The sequence below is a fragment of the Barbus barbus genome (genome assembly GCF_936440315.1).
Source record: "Barbus barbus genome assembly, chromosome: 39".
NCBI classification, from domain to species: Eukaryota; Metazoa; Chordata; class Actinopteri; order Cypriniformes; family Cyprinidae; genus Barbus; species Barbus barbus.
In genome coordinates this window covers 11,055,647-11,068,814 of record NC_136717.1, presented here as the reverse complement: position 1 = coordinate 11,068,814, position 13,168 = coordinate 11,055,647, and the positions used below count along the sequence as shown (strand labels likewise).

At 40.5% G+C, this 13,168-nt stretch overlaps 1 protein-coding gene across 1 annotated transcript in view; it reads right to left on the bottom strand.

Annotated features, from left to right (window-relative positions):
• Nucleotides 1-13,168, bottom strand: part of LOC306858282 (thyrotropin-releasing hormone-degrading ectoenzyme-like) — a gene marked incomplete at both ends in the record, with an annotated part of 118,434 nt that overhangs the window by 21,719 nt on the left and 83,547 nt on the right. Inside the window, 3 exons of the mRNA XM_079398728.1 lie at nucleotides 7,767-7,822; nucleotides 8,003-8,136; nucleotides 9,770-9,858. Coding sequence (XP_079254854.1) covers nucleotides 7,767-7,822; nucleotides 8,003-8,136; nucleotides 9,770-9,858 — 279 coding nt within the window. The remainder of the gene's footprint in view (nucleotides 1-7,766; nucleotides 7,823-8,002; nucleotides 8,137-9,769; nucleotides 9,859-13,168) is intronic.

The following is a 13,168-nucleotide window of genomic DNA, read 5'->3' as shown; positions in this document are numbered from 1 at the left end:
TTCACTTTTCACATTTGTGGGAACCTGTAAGAACCATCAATCAATTCTAAGTGAATGAGATACACAATCTTGTCAAAAAGGACTAATCATCTTTACGAATTTGATTGTAATTGTTCTTCCTAACCTCCCTACATTAAAACGCAATCAAAATTTTAACATTTCATGCAACGCTGAGATCAATTTTAATAGAGACGTTTTGAGCAACCGTTGCCTTTGCAGCCTCCCTGGTGAGCGGTCCAACTGTAAGGTGTGAGTTGTCAATCCTGTCAGACTAAAAAAGAGATATCAGAATTATTATTATATTCATCTGTCTAGAACAGATATTTAATAATGTTGTTTGCCTTCTTGATAACATTTAATTGAAAGAAAACTAAATTAAATAAATAATTTTCTTCATTTGAAAAAAAAAAAGGAATTGTTTATTTTAATTGAATTTGCTTTTCACCTGTTTCTCTCTTTTCCCTCTTCCTCATTAGAGTGACGAAGTCTTCACATCTTTAGTCTACCACCTAGACACTGCGACCAACAGTCATCACCACACTACATTAGTGGTTCAAAATCACTGACACAACACTTAGTTGCATCACCTACACCTAGGCTTTTACTCCACACAGATCTGTGTCAGTCTCTCTTCTCCCTAGCGTGCCAACATGCCGCAGACTGCAGACCCCTTTGCACAAGGGGAAGATGGGAACACTTGGCTGAGAGGCACGACAGACAGCCTCACCCCCAAGACCCTTGAACTGTTATTATTTCTAATAATAATCCTAAGCCTGAGAAGATTCCTGACACAAGATTCAAGCCAGAACAACAACCACGAGGAGCTAGTCAAAATCTCCAGCTCTCTAAGCTATGCCTTCACAACCCAGCTGAAACTGAGCTACAAGCACGTCACCCACCTTCAAGAGGAGCTGACACATGCTCAACGCCGCATAGACAAGCTGGAAGTGAAAGTTCAAGATCAACACAAAGCACCGAACGAAAGGGAGCAGGAAACAACGGAACAAGTTAAGGAGCTCCAAGCAGCCCTGACAGCAGCTCAGCTCGACCAACAACATGCAAAGGCTGCCCAGAAAGACCTGGTAAACAGACTCCAGTACGCTGAACAGCTCCTAGAGAAAGCCAAGCATGACATCAGCGACAAGAATGCTGAAATCAGTGCCTTTAAAGACCACCTTGAAAGGTACAGTTCTGAAATAGACACTCTGACCCAACAACTAGACGATACCAACGATCAGCTCTACATGGTCAGAAAAGAACTTAAACATGCTAATGAGCAGAAACAAGAGCCAAGGCGAGAGAAACAGCTCTCAGCCTCACCTCTGCTGAGCAGAGCAGAGTCCCACATCCAAGAACTGGTATACAGCGAAAGAAGCGAAGAGCCACAACCCAAAACCTCACCTGCCTTCGCCACAGAACTCTTTCCTGTCAACGAAAGTAAACCTCCCATCCAAGCAGACCTCGGAGCTGCACATGGGATGACCATCAACGACCTCGACAAGCTGTCTAAAAACATCAGCAAGTTCGACCCGAACTCCACAGAGGGCCACACCATCCAGGCCCATCTTCAAGATATCGACTTCTATCTGGAAATGAGACCTCATGTGACTGACAGAGACAGGTTATACCTCCTTAGAGCCACGTCCAGTTCCGAGGTACGAAACTTTCTAGATCGACAGCCCAGTCGAACAAAGTCAGACTACCAGCTACTTCGTGAAGTCCTGATGAAAGAGTTTACAGACTCTGAATCTGAACATGGACTTTTAACTGCCTTAGAAACCAAACAAGGTCGACAAGAGGCTCCACAAGCTTACTACAACCGACTCCGACAAGCCTACTTCGGTGCACACAACGAACCTGACCTTGAAGAGGATGTGAACTTCAAAAGCCTCTTCCTAAGAAATCTGCACCCTGGAGTCAGCCACCATCTAGGCGTCATGGCCTGTCCAGGCTCCATGACCATCCAACAGTTGCGTGACCTAACACAGAAGGCCTACAACAAGCAGAAGATGGCCTCAAAGAAAGGTAACACAACCTCCACACTCTTGAACTCTGTCAACAAAGACTCAAGCTTTGCACTGGACGACACCCAGTTGCATCACAACACCAGAGTCCTCCATCAAGAGCACAGAGAACGTGACCCCCGTGTCCACGACAGCTATCAGCCCAACCGCTGGAAAAATCCATGGGACCACCCACGCTTCTCAAGAAACCACAACAACTGGAAACCTAACCAGACATCCAAAGGTAATCGCCTGACTCATCCAAGGGCGACTCGTGTGGGTAAGCGACAACGAAACCCACCTCAGCACCACTCAGACATGCACAGTGCTGGGTATGCACAAGAACAAGACAGCTTACCATCAGAAGACATGGAACAAGTTATGAACCAACTGAACGAGTTCCTTCAAGATAAGCTGAACACGGATGACTACCAAAATTGAGTCATGCTCGCTGTGACCAGCGACAGAACGGAAGGCCGGTGATCACATGGTACAACACCATATCAGAGATGACAAGCACCTGTTCAACAACCACCCAGAATGAACAAGTCTCTCACGGCCAACCGTTGATGAAAACTGAGGTACCAGAGAACATCACCTCAGTCACCCATCACTCACTAGAAAAACTGCTAAATGAACTCCAACTTCAAGAACCACATTCATGTCTGTGCAACAGCAACCACCAAAGCACAGAAGGTCAGAACGTCTGCCACATCCAGAAGGCAGCACAAGAGGAATGCAACATAGGAGACGAAGTTTGCATCCCAGCTTCACACAGCCATGCCAAACTACCTCCGACTGTCTGCTAAAGAACTTCCTGCCTTGCTGGACTGACCCCCATGAGATCATGGACACGCCCTCATCCACGCCAAGGATGCAGAGAGCCAGTCTTCACTGATATACCCGAAAAGGGGGGAGACAACACAGACTGAAACAGATCTGACCACACCTACACTACACCATTAACACACATAACATTACTTACACCCAGAGGTAACCACATCTACTGATAACACATTCCACAAACATATTCTTCTCACAAGTAGAATATACAAATTAGAGCATAACATGAAGTTACATACACCACCATGAAGAAACATGCAGCTATCCTCACAATAGGTAGAACACCTGACAAGTTAAGGTACATTACTTCCTAGCTGCACATGACATCCTAGCTCAACATAAGTTGCAAACCACTCTAGGAAAACCCACAGCAGCATTGTTTTGTTCTTCTTTCACCTATACTTTTCCTTCCCCTCTTTCTTTAGTAGGTGAAACACCTACTCACCCTGCAAGGGTCAAAGGTCTGATATTAGGATTGACTCGTCACACCTAATATCCGCAAGCCACTCTAAACTGAATGGAAGCCAGAGAGCTCCATGCACGATAGGTCAATTCATTTTACCACAAATGATGCCACCAGAAACTAAAGGTGAACATTCATAAGTTAAGACAACTTAGAAGGAACAAACAAATTTAATCACAAAACTTGATCGAAGAATCAAAGTATTCAACCGAATTAGAACAACAATTTCCAAATTGTACTGTTCAAATTACTAAATTATATTGACTAATTGAATATAACCGTCTGTACCTCAAATAACCTGAGGACCTGCACCAATACAGTAACTGTCATGGAGGTGTTGTCTTGTTGTTTGCTGTGTTCTTGTCTGCTTCTTCTGCCTTTGTGTTTCCAGCTCTCGACGACGTCTTCAACTAAATACCTCGCCGATCGAAAAGGGGGAGATGTAGGATATCAGAGACTGAATCAGACAATTTTAAGATGCATCAGAACACTGAAACCTGAGGAGCTGGAATGCAGAGAGGCCTTAAGGAACAGGACGTCATAAATCTAGTTTGGAGCAAGCAAATCCCAACTAGCAAGCCTCTGTCACCAAACAACTTGCAACACTGAGGAAAAAGAAACACTTATTGATAATTCCAATTCAAGAAGGAGACTGTCAAATTTGTTGCAAGTAATCAAGACTGATGTTCACATGTAAACCTGTGATAGAAAATCATTAGCTACAGACTCTTTCGGGGTGTGTCTCCACATAGAAGACAGTCCAATCAACATTCCTTCGTCTAAAGAACATGCCTCGTTCTCCATAGAACCACATAAAGACTTTCATTTTCAATTTTAATGAAACTAATAATTTCTAGGCATAACTGCATATTGTGTATGTAACCCATTTGAATATCCTTGTTTTAATAACTCAATATGTCTTGCTTTTAATAAGTATTGAATGGCTCAAGCCTTAAAGAGACCTATTGCATGTTTAGTATCTATGAGTTTGAGAATTCATGCTTGAAATGTTTCTTCCGGTCAATTCTTTGTCAAATGTATCATAGTCTTGTTATAAAATCAATGTTGAAAAGGTATACTTTGCACGAGCCTGTAACGTTCAGACCTCTGACTGAACAGATTTATTAGGGGGGTGGAGAAACAAAGCAATACCCCAAGCAAGGACAGTATCTAATTGGTCAAGACATTCAGATGGGACGGTCCAGAAGCTGAGTTTAAAAACTCAGGACATCGTAAAATTCTCTCTCTTACTTTTTACTCTCTTAGCTCTCTCTCTCGTCTCTCGTCCCTCTCACCGCGTGCTCTGGCCCACGTGCCGTAATGAGAAAGAAAACAACTTAGTCTCGTTACATCCTTTTTTTATTCTTTTACTTTAGTTTATTTTCTTTCCGTGGAGTTTCGTGTTCTAATGTAAGTTTGCTTCAAAGTCCAGCTCCGACCCGCTTCAAACTTCAACCAGAAAGAACTCCGCATCCTCAGCCAACGCCCAAAAGACGTCACTTCAAAGACTACTGAACTTCCAGCCAATCAGACACTTCGGGAAACCCCCCCTGTCTGCAAGGACGACACAAAGGAAACCCCTAACAAGGCAAAGCACGCAAGCTACACCTCCAAATTCTAACTGAATCAGGTGCAGTTAATATAAATCTTAGCCTCATTGAGAAACTCAAAGCAAGGGTTAAATAAGTGATTGATGGTTGTTCAGGTCTATGCAATTGAACATATTGCTGTGAACTTGGGATTTCACATTTCCATTCTCTTAAACTCATCCTTTCCTCACTTTCTCTCTTTCTGCAACGTGTGAATGTGTGAATGCTTGTATTCATGTGTTAGATTAGTTTATGTCTTAGGTTTATATAAATAAAATCTGATTTATATTTTAAAAGAGAAGTATCTTGTGTTTTCTGCTCACAAGTTAATGCCTTAATCTGTCGATTTCGTTACTGTGCTATTTAATAGTGTTTTCACTATATTTGGGATTTTAATATCCAGTGCAGAGTTTGTCATACGGCTCGTTCAGTGAATCGCCGTAACACTGATTCTGTTCAAATCCCTATAAAATCATAAATGATTCCCTTTGAGCTAAATTAAACTATTGCTTTAAATTACGTATTAATATTATATGTAATAAACCTTACACCGGTATGTCACCATTTAGCCAGGTTTCCGTGAAACACAGGGCAGCAGAGTTAGAAAAATCCTTGTTTGTCCGGGAGAGCAGAAGGAGTTCATCCGTTTTGTTGGGTAGAGAGCGGAGATTCGCCAGATGGATGCTAGGCAATGGCAATCGAAATCCGCACTGTCTGAGCTTCACGAGCACGCCAGCTCGCTTCCCCCATCTACGCCTCCTGTAGCATTTGACTAGAGCTACGGTTCCGCCAACTACAATGTCCAGCAAAACATCCGAAAAAAATCAAAATCCGGTAAAAGATTTTGTGGTGTGTTCTGCTGAATGTTCAGCACGTCATCCCTGGTAAAACTGATCGTATTTGAAAAACAAACAACAGGAAAAACAAACAAAAACAGTACAAACACTGGAGAGCAACGCACAATAGCTGCCATCAGCGGCACCATCTTGGTTATTAATATCAAGATGGCGTCTTCTTAATATGCTAGCAGAGCATCACATGCCTGTTAAACCCCTGTCTAGCTTGACGTGAGCCACACAGCGCCTGCAGATGAGCCTGTCGTTTCAGTTTGATGAACAGCGGTGCTAATGCTAGGAGAGCATCTGGCATTTCATAATATGTACAAAGCAGCACCTGAATACACAACATTCAATGTTTAAGAAAGTCCATCAGTGATACTAAAAACACTGTTTTGGCTGCTGACTGTTTCTAGCTGCCAGCGATCGAAATTTCCTTCAGAATGAGTAAGAGTTTTTTGTATTAAACAGAGAGGACCTTAGGGAGAGCAGTCATTCCTGAAGGGACTAATGGCAGCTTGGAAGCCTGTGGCACTATAAACTCTTAAGAGGACACTCTAGCTCTCTCTACCTTTATCGTTCTGTCTCTCCCTCCTCTTGCATTAATGGACGTTCATGATTTTCCTGATGAAGCTCTGAAGGATTGACACAATGAGGCAGCAGTGGAAAGGTGGGAACACAGAGGTTTTCCCTCGCTTTCTTATTATCCGCTATCGCAGTAAATGCTCAATAGTCTCAGCACAGGTCTCATCTTTATGAGCTAAAGGGGTTTTCTTCAGTAATGCCTTCAGACTAAAGGAAAAAAGAGAATTACAGTACAAGAACTGCATCTGTCAGTAATGAACATCTTACTTAAGTTGTTTGTGATGGACAGTTTCTTCAATATCCTTTTAGGCTGACCAAAAGAAAATCTGAGTTACCTTTGAGATTTATGTTTTTTCAAAGGTTCATTTACATCACTGCTTATTGGCTAATTCTCTCAGATTGATTCCATTTCAGAAAAGTATCATATGGAGATTTCAAATACAGACCACATGACAGGATTTGATCATAGTAATTCTTCTGGCATCAGTAGATCAAACAGAATCTGAACACTATATCTGGTGATGGTATTTTAATTCGCTTGGAGAGCACTATGTATGTATGCAGCTTCAGAGGATGTGAAACAAACACTTTATGTAGAAAACTAATGTCCAGTTTTGGAATCTCATCCAAAATAATGTCTCGGCTGACATGTGATCAGACCTGAGATGAATGTTAATACCAAGACTAAATAAGTGCTCAACTCTTGCAACACTTAGACGTCCATACAGATCTGTCAGTCATGATGAAATCTTCTGAAATCCCAAGAAGATGAAGATCCATTTTCACTGCTCTCTCCAGCAACTTTATAAGCGCCCTGTCTGTTCTTTGACATTTATGAAAAAATCTTGTTGTTATAAAGTTCTTTTTGAGTAAAGTTTTTTTTTTTTTTGGAGTAAAGGAGTAGGTTTTAGAAATTCAAGATTCATCCACTCGGCGTCATTTATAAATGCAACTTATTATTAAAACAGGCATTTGGAAGTACTTTTTTAATGAAAATAAATAATTTAAATGCAGGTCCACTTTTGTAAAAGTGGAAAAAATGTAACCTTTTAAAACTACAATGGTTGTTATAATGGAATAACTAAATAAATTGTTATGTTTCGTCAGTAAAATTTAAATATATGTAGATTTAATTGCTTAATTTTGACCATAGTGAAGTTCATAGAGATACATTGTTTCATTTTGTAATCTGTTTGATGTGTTTTTTGCTGAAAATCCAGACTTGGTCTCAACAGGCTTTTATACTCCAAGAGTTTTCCCTCACTGATAGGTGAATGAGCCTCTGAAATAATGTGACAGCTACAGTGACAATAAAGCAGCACACAAATAAAGCTGAATTAGACTGAATAGTCCAGCGGGTCTCTGTGGGGGTGTGAAGGACGTTAAATGGATCTGTAGAGCAGATTTCAGGCTCTGAATGACTCTGCGTGTAACAAACTGAACCCACCTCGCCAGGTTGAAGACGTCATCAATCAGACCGGCCCTGTTGCCCACAGAGATGATCTGCCAGGACAAGAAAAAGAAGCAGAGACATTTATAATGCAGCAGGAACCATGCAGGAGAGAAGGGAGTGATGAGGAGAATGAGGAAAAGGAAGGATCGTGACAGAAAATTGAAAGAAAACTCAAAGGAAATACTCAAAAAGGAAACATGATGGACTGACAGAGGTGGAAGATAGTCTACCGTTGGGTTGGTTTTCAGCTGTTGAATAAGAAGTATCCAGTTGTGAAGGTCGTAGTTCACTCTGAAGTAGCCTGTTTGATTGATGTTGCCCAGCAACCACGTCTCACCGTCCATGTGACCCACTCTGTGCGTCTCTATAAATACACAAGTAAAAAAAAGAGCATGAAAAAAACATTTAATGACACTTCTGATAGCTCAGTGTAGCTCGACTCATACTCATATGAGCAGATACACACGTCGCCAAATGACATCTAGATGTTCAGAAAGTAAAGAAACAAAATGTATTTCTAATGAAATATTACAGAAAATTAACAAGCTTCTCACTGTGGTTCATACGGACTGATATATTCTGCCTGACAGTGCACTCACAAAGCTTCTTATTCATATCAGTGTTTAAAAATTCTAGTGCATTTATCATCTTTGGAATGAACTCATAAAAGCAGTCCTGCATGAAAATATACAGACAATGCATTCAGCATTTCATAATGCACAACATCTGTAATCTAATGTGTTTGCCACGTTCTCATCTTGTAATATTCCAGCCAGACCTTGTGCTTTTTTGTGGATAACAAATGCACTGGTTAAGTGCTTTCGAGCGCTTGTGGACTCAATGTGTTTGAAGTGTATCGTGATCCAGGGAGCATCCAAGCGTCAGCGACCAGATTGCAAGAGTCAGTCGGTGAGTTAATGTATATAAATGGGGTCTCTATGTTACAGTCTCTGTTTCTCTGTCTGAGCTGCTGTGGATCTGCATTGTGGCCTTGATGAAGGCTGTTTCTCAGGGAAGGTGAGCTGAAAATGGAGGCTGTTAAATGGTCTCACAATCAGAGGAACTCTGAGCTCTGAGTCCCACGGATCACTCGCAGACCAAATTCAATTCCAGCTCTTGGAATTTGACTCACTGTGGCTCCAACCCGAAGAAAATCCACCTCGTTCTCCCAATGGAGGGGAACAGAATTGAATTTAATGATGGTGGATGTGGAGCTGCTGCATGAATGTGTGACTCAGAGATGAATAGTATTTTGAATGTGTTGTAAAAGGACATTTACATAAAAGCACTCTCGAGAGCTGATTTAGTCAAATTTAATGAGGAAATCCAATTAAATTTGTACATTTATCTATGGTTTTATGTGTCGCTGGCTAATATGACAGCAGTTGTCGACTTCATAGGTCAAGGACAAGACACCTACTCAGATCTAAAAAAAAAATGCATTTAAAAAAATCAATGTATATAATGATTTATATTCCTATTCTCGGACTAGTATGTTTATCATTTCTTCTTATTAACATTCATTCTGATATTTTTGAGAGTCAAAAATGTTTCATTTCAAAATTTCAAATTTTCCATTTGTCAGGTAAAACAAATCCATAAAGTGTAACTAACATGCAAACAATATCATGACGATTCCCATGATTATTTTCAGGATCAATAAGTCTCTTAAAATATTGTATCAGATAATTTGGCCTTATTATAACAAGGCAAGAGTTTATGACTGACATATTATAATGTGGTGTGACTCCCCAAACACAAAGATATTTATGAATAGATAATTCATGACATTTGTAAAAAACACTTATTACCTTGAGAAAATTATTTGAAAACATTTTCAAAATGATTAAGGTGTGTATGCTCATGTGTTTTCAAGGTGTCAGGAAAATGTGTCATTTGTATTATCTGGTGGTTACACCACATGACACATTTAGAGTCAAATTTAAATTGTGATGTTCAAACGTTAATGAGAACACTTATTGTTGCATAATTGGTACCTGTTTTATTGGAGACCCAGATGATGGTCTCTGTTGATATGTGACTGGAGTTTCCCACTGCGAGTGTCAGTGGTATTTGCCACTGGAAGCTGAAATGAGACAATGAGACAAATAACAACTTCTGTTTGATCTCAGGGTTTAAATGTCACTGCTGCAGATACATACTGTATGATGCGCATAATTTCGCACATATGGACTCCCACGACTTAATGGGATTGTGGGATATATTTGTACGATTTCCTCTCTGTCTTGGCACCAGCAGGCAAAGTGACAAAATCAGAAATATGAGATGATAGTGAAGCTGCAAGAAAGCCCAGCAGTGTCAAAGCTCAAATAAATCAGCTTTCATTCTTTCCCAGAGTGCTTTGCTATCTCTCTATCACACACACACACAGCTGTGTATCTCTCGTCACCCTATCGCTGTCATGTTCTGTGTCGCCACCTCATTTTGACGCCGATTCATCTGTGAGTGTGTGCTTTCATGTGTTAGTGTGTATATGAACATCCCTAGGTATGAGTGCACATCCAGTAAAAGCCTGTCTGACAGCTGCCACAATGGATGGCCGCCCCTCTTTCAGCTGTCAAAATGGCTGACACACAGGTGGACGTGGTCTGCTGTCTGCCAGCGTAAATTACCCCAGACGACAAGAGCACAGCAGAGCCGACCAACAGCAATAAATACTCTAACATTAACAGATCTAATGCAAGGCTGAATCATTTAGACAAGCTCCAAACAACATATTGTAACTTTAATTTAACTATTTTCATCCTTCCTTAACAAAACCATTTCACTGACTGAGTTTTTATAGGTAGGGAACAACAGGGATAAAGGCGCACCAGGGAAAGAATATGTACATATATGAACACATAACAGTGTATTCATTGAATAAAAGTAAATTTGTACTATTTTATGCATCAAAATAAACATAATATGTTACCAACTTTGTTGAAGTGATTTTAATAAACAAGTATTAACTTTGATATTATGCTAAACATATGACTTTAGTTGAAGTATTTGTATTAGTAATACTGGGGGCCTTTCGTCCCATGCTGGTGAGCCTTTTACCCCAAACAAAACAAACTACTTTATGATTTCTTTTCCCTTGAAACGTATCGTTAAATAAAAAGCTGAAATCAATCACTATGGCAGCAGTAAATAACACATTTCCCTTAAGGTGTGCCATTAGCCCCATTTTACTTTATTCAGTGCCTGATAAGAAATGATAGAATAACACATAATGGTGTTTTCATTCTTAATCATAAAAATATGTTAATGAATGACTTTTAAATGACATATCACATCAAATTAACAAAGTTAAAATGTTTAAAACACATCTTTTTATGTTTTCAGTTTGCCTTTGGTTAGCAAGTTATAGTTTAGCTTACTCTCTTGGCTTACCACTAAATGCATTCGGTTAGCAACCTTGCATACTGCTAACTGCGTAAGAAAGCTCTGTTCATTAGCTAGAACAAGACATTGTGATAAGTAATATTTTATCTTAAGGCAAAATGCTTAAAAATACTCTGAACACCTTAGCAAACACATAGCAGCACCCTGTCAACCATCATTGTAGCAGTGAACTTTACACAGGCACACACCACATTTTCTTCATAAAATGTCAAACTTTAGTCATCTAATGTAGCCTGGATTATTTGGTGATATCAGTTTCGGCTGTGGGGAATGGGTTGGATCATTAGGGATTTGTGTTTGTTGGAAAGCTGACAGGAATGGACAAAATCCTTTCAGGCTGCTGGTGACTCGCCTCAAATCATTCATAAGATGATTTGCATTATTTAATATGTCTTATACTACGGGGCCGTTGAATGCTTGAATCTGATTGGCTGACGAACGTTCTGAGGTGTGCAATTATTTTCAGGGAAGCGCACGGCGAACGTAGTTCCAGGCAGCTTTCTTGACCGCATTACAGTTCCATATCACTTCGCATCGTTGTCAGCGCTGCCCTGACGATTTTATCAGTTAGCCTAGTGTAGCAACTTACAGGCTACACATGCCATTTCTCACTAGCGAGGTAATAACAGCGCTACATCTTAAAGCAGACTTACAGTTTAGAGACGGTGCTTCAGAACACTGTTGAGGGACACACAGAGGTAGCCTAATTCATACAAGCTCTCTCTCTCTCTCTCTCTCTCTCTCTCTCTCTCTCTCTCTGTTTCTCTTTCTCTGTGTCTCTGTCTCTCTCGCTCTCTTTCTAATAACTTCATTATTAACTGCATTAGTCTGCTATCAACGGCTCAAGCCTCCATTGCCAGCTTTAAAATGACGTTTTGGAACTAGCAAAAGAGTCGTTGGATGAGATGCGGAAGAAATAATCCTACTCACAATAGCGATTTAAGTAGAAAAACCGGACGAATCCCTTGAAATATATAATCTGATCGATGTCTTGAGGTGTGGCAACCGTAGTATAAGCGGAATAATTGACTCCGGACCGTTGAATTATTAGAAAAATAATGCACACCCGAGGTGTAACGGCCACTCCGCTTCGCGTCGTGGCCGCATCACCACCTCGGGTGTGCATTATTTTTCTAATAATTCAACGGCCCGTCGTCAATTATTCCTTACTTAATTATGTCTGAATAAGCTGAAATGAGGATTCTGTGTAAAGTGACTGAAACAAGATAATAAAACAATGATGGCAACGTTTAATTTCAGCAGAAACAGCTAAACAGCAGACACTGGAGATACTGGAATGAAAGTTCACAGTATATCACAGAGGAAACTATAGCACAGTGAGGAAGACATTATGCATAAGATGAAGCAGTATGCTCCTGCTGGGAAACAGTATTTAAACGCATATGTGTGTAAGGGCACTATAGAGACAGATTCTGTGCTAGACGAGCGCTGATAACAATACTTATGAATTCCAGTGATAATAGAAGCATCTGTGTATGTTCAGAAGAAACCACACACTGATACATTTACATAAAACTCCGTTCATCAGCGGGATTGAACAAGAGAAGATAGCAAAAGAAAATTAAAGTTCTCCACAGGCTGGTAATTTAGTGGCTAATGTTTATGTTCATTTATGGAAGCGCCTGTTATTATCATTGTTATTTACATCCCTCAGGAACTTTGTGTTTGTCACGGTGCACACACGAGGGAGGAACAAGGAACGCACAGACGAGGATGTAACCTCAAATAATAGTCTTTACTGAAACCATCAAGGCAGGGCAAGACAAAGCAAACACAGACACAGACACAGACACAGACACAGACACAGACACAGACACAGACACAGACACAGACAGGAACACCGGGGGTAACGAGTAGACCAGACGACATTACACTGAACAGACAGGACTATAAATACACACGATAATGAGACGAACATGGCTGGACAAGAATTAACTAATGATTACATTTAACAAGGACAGGAAACG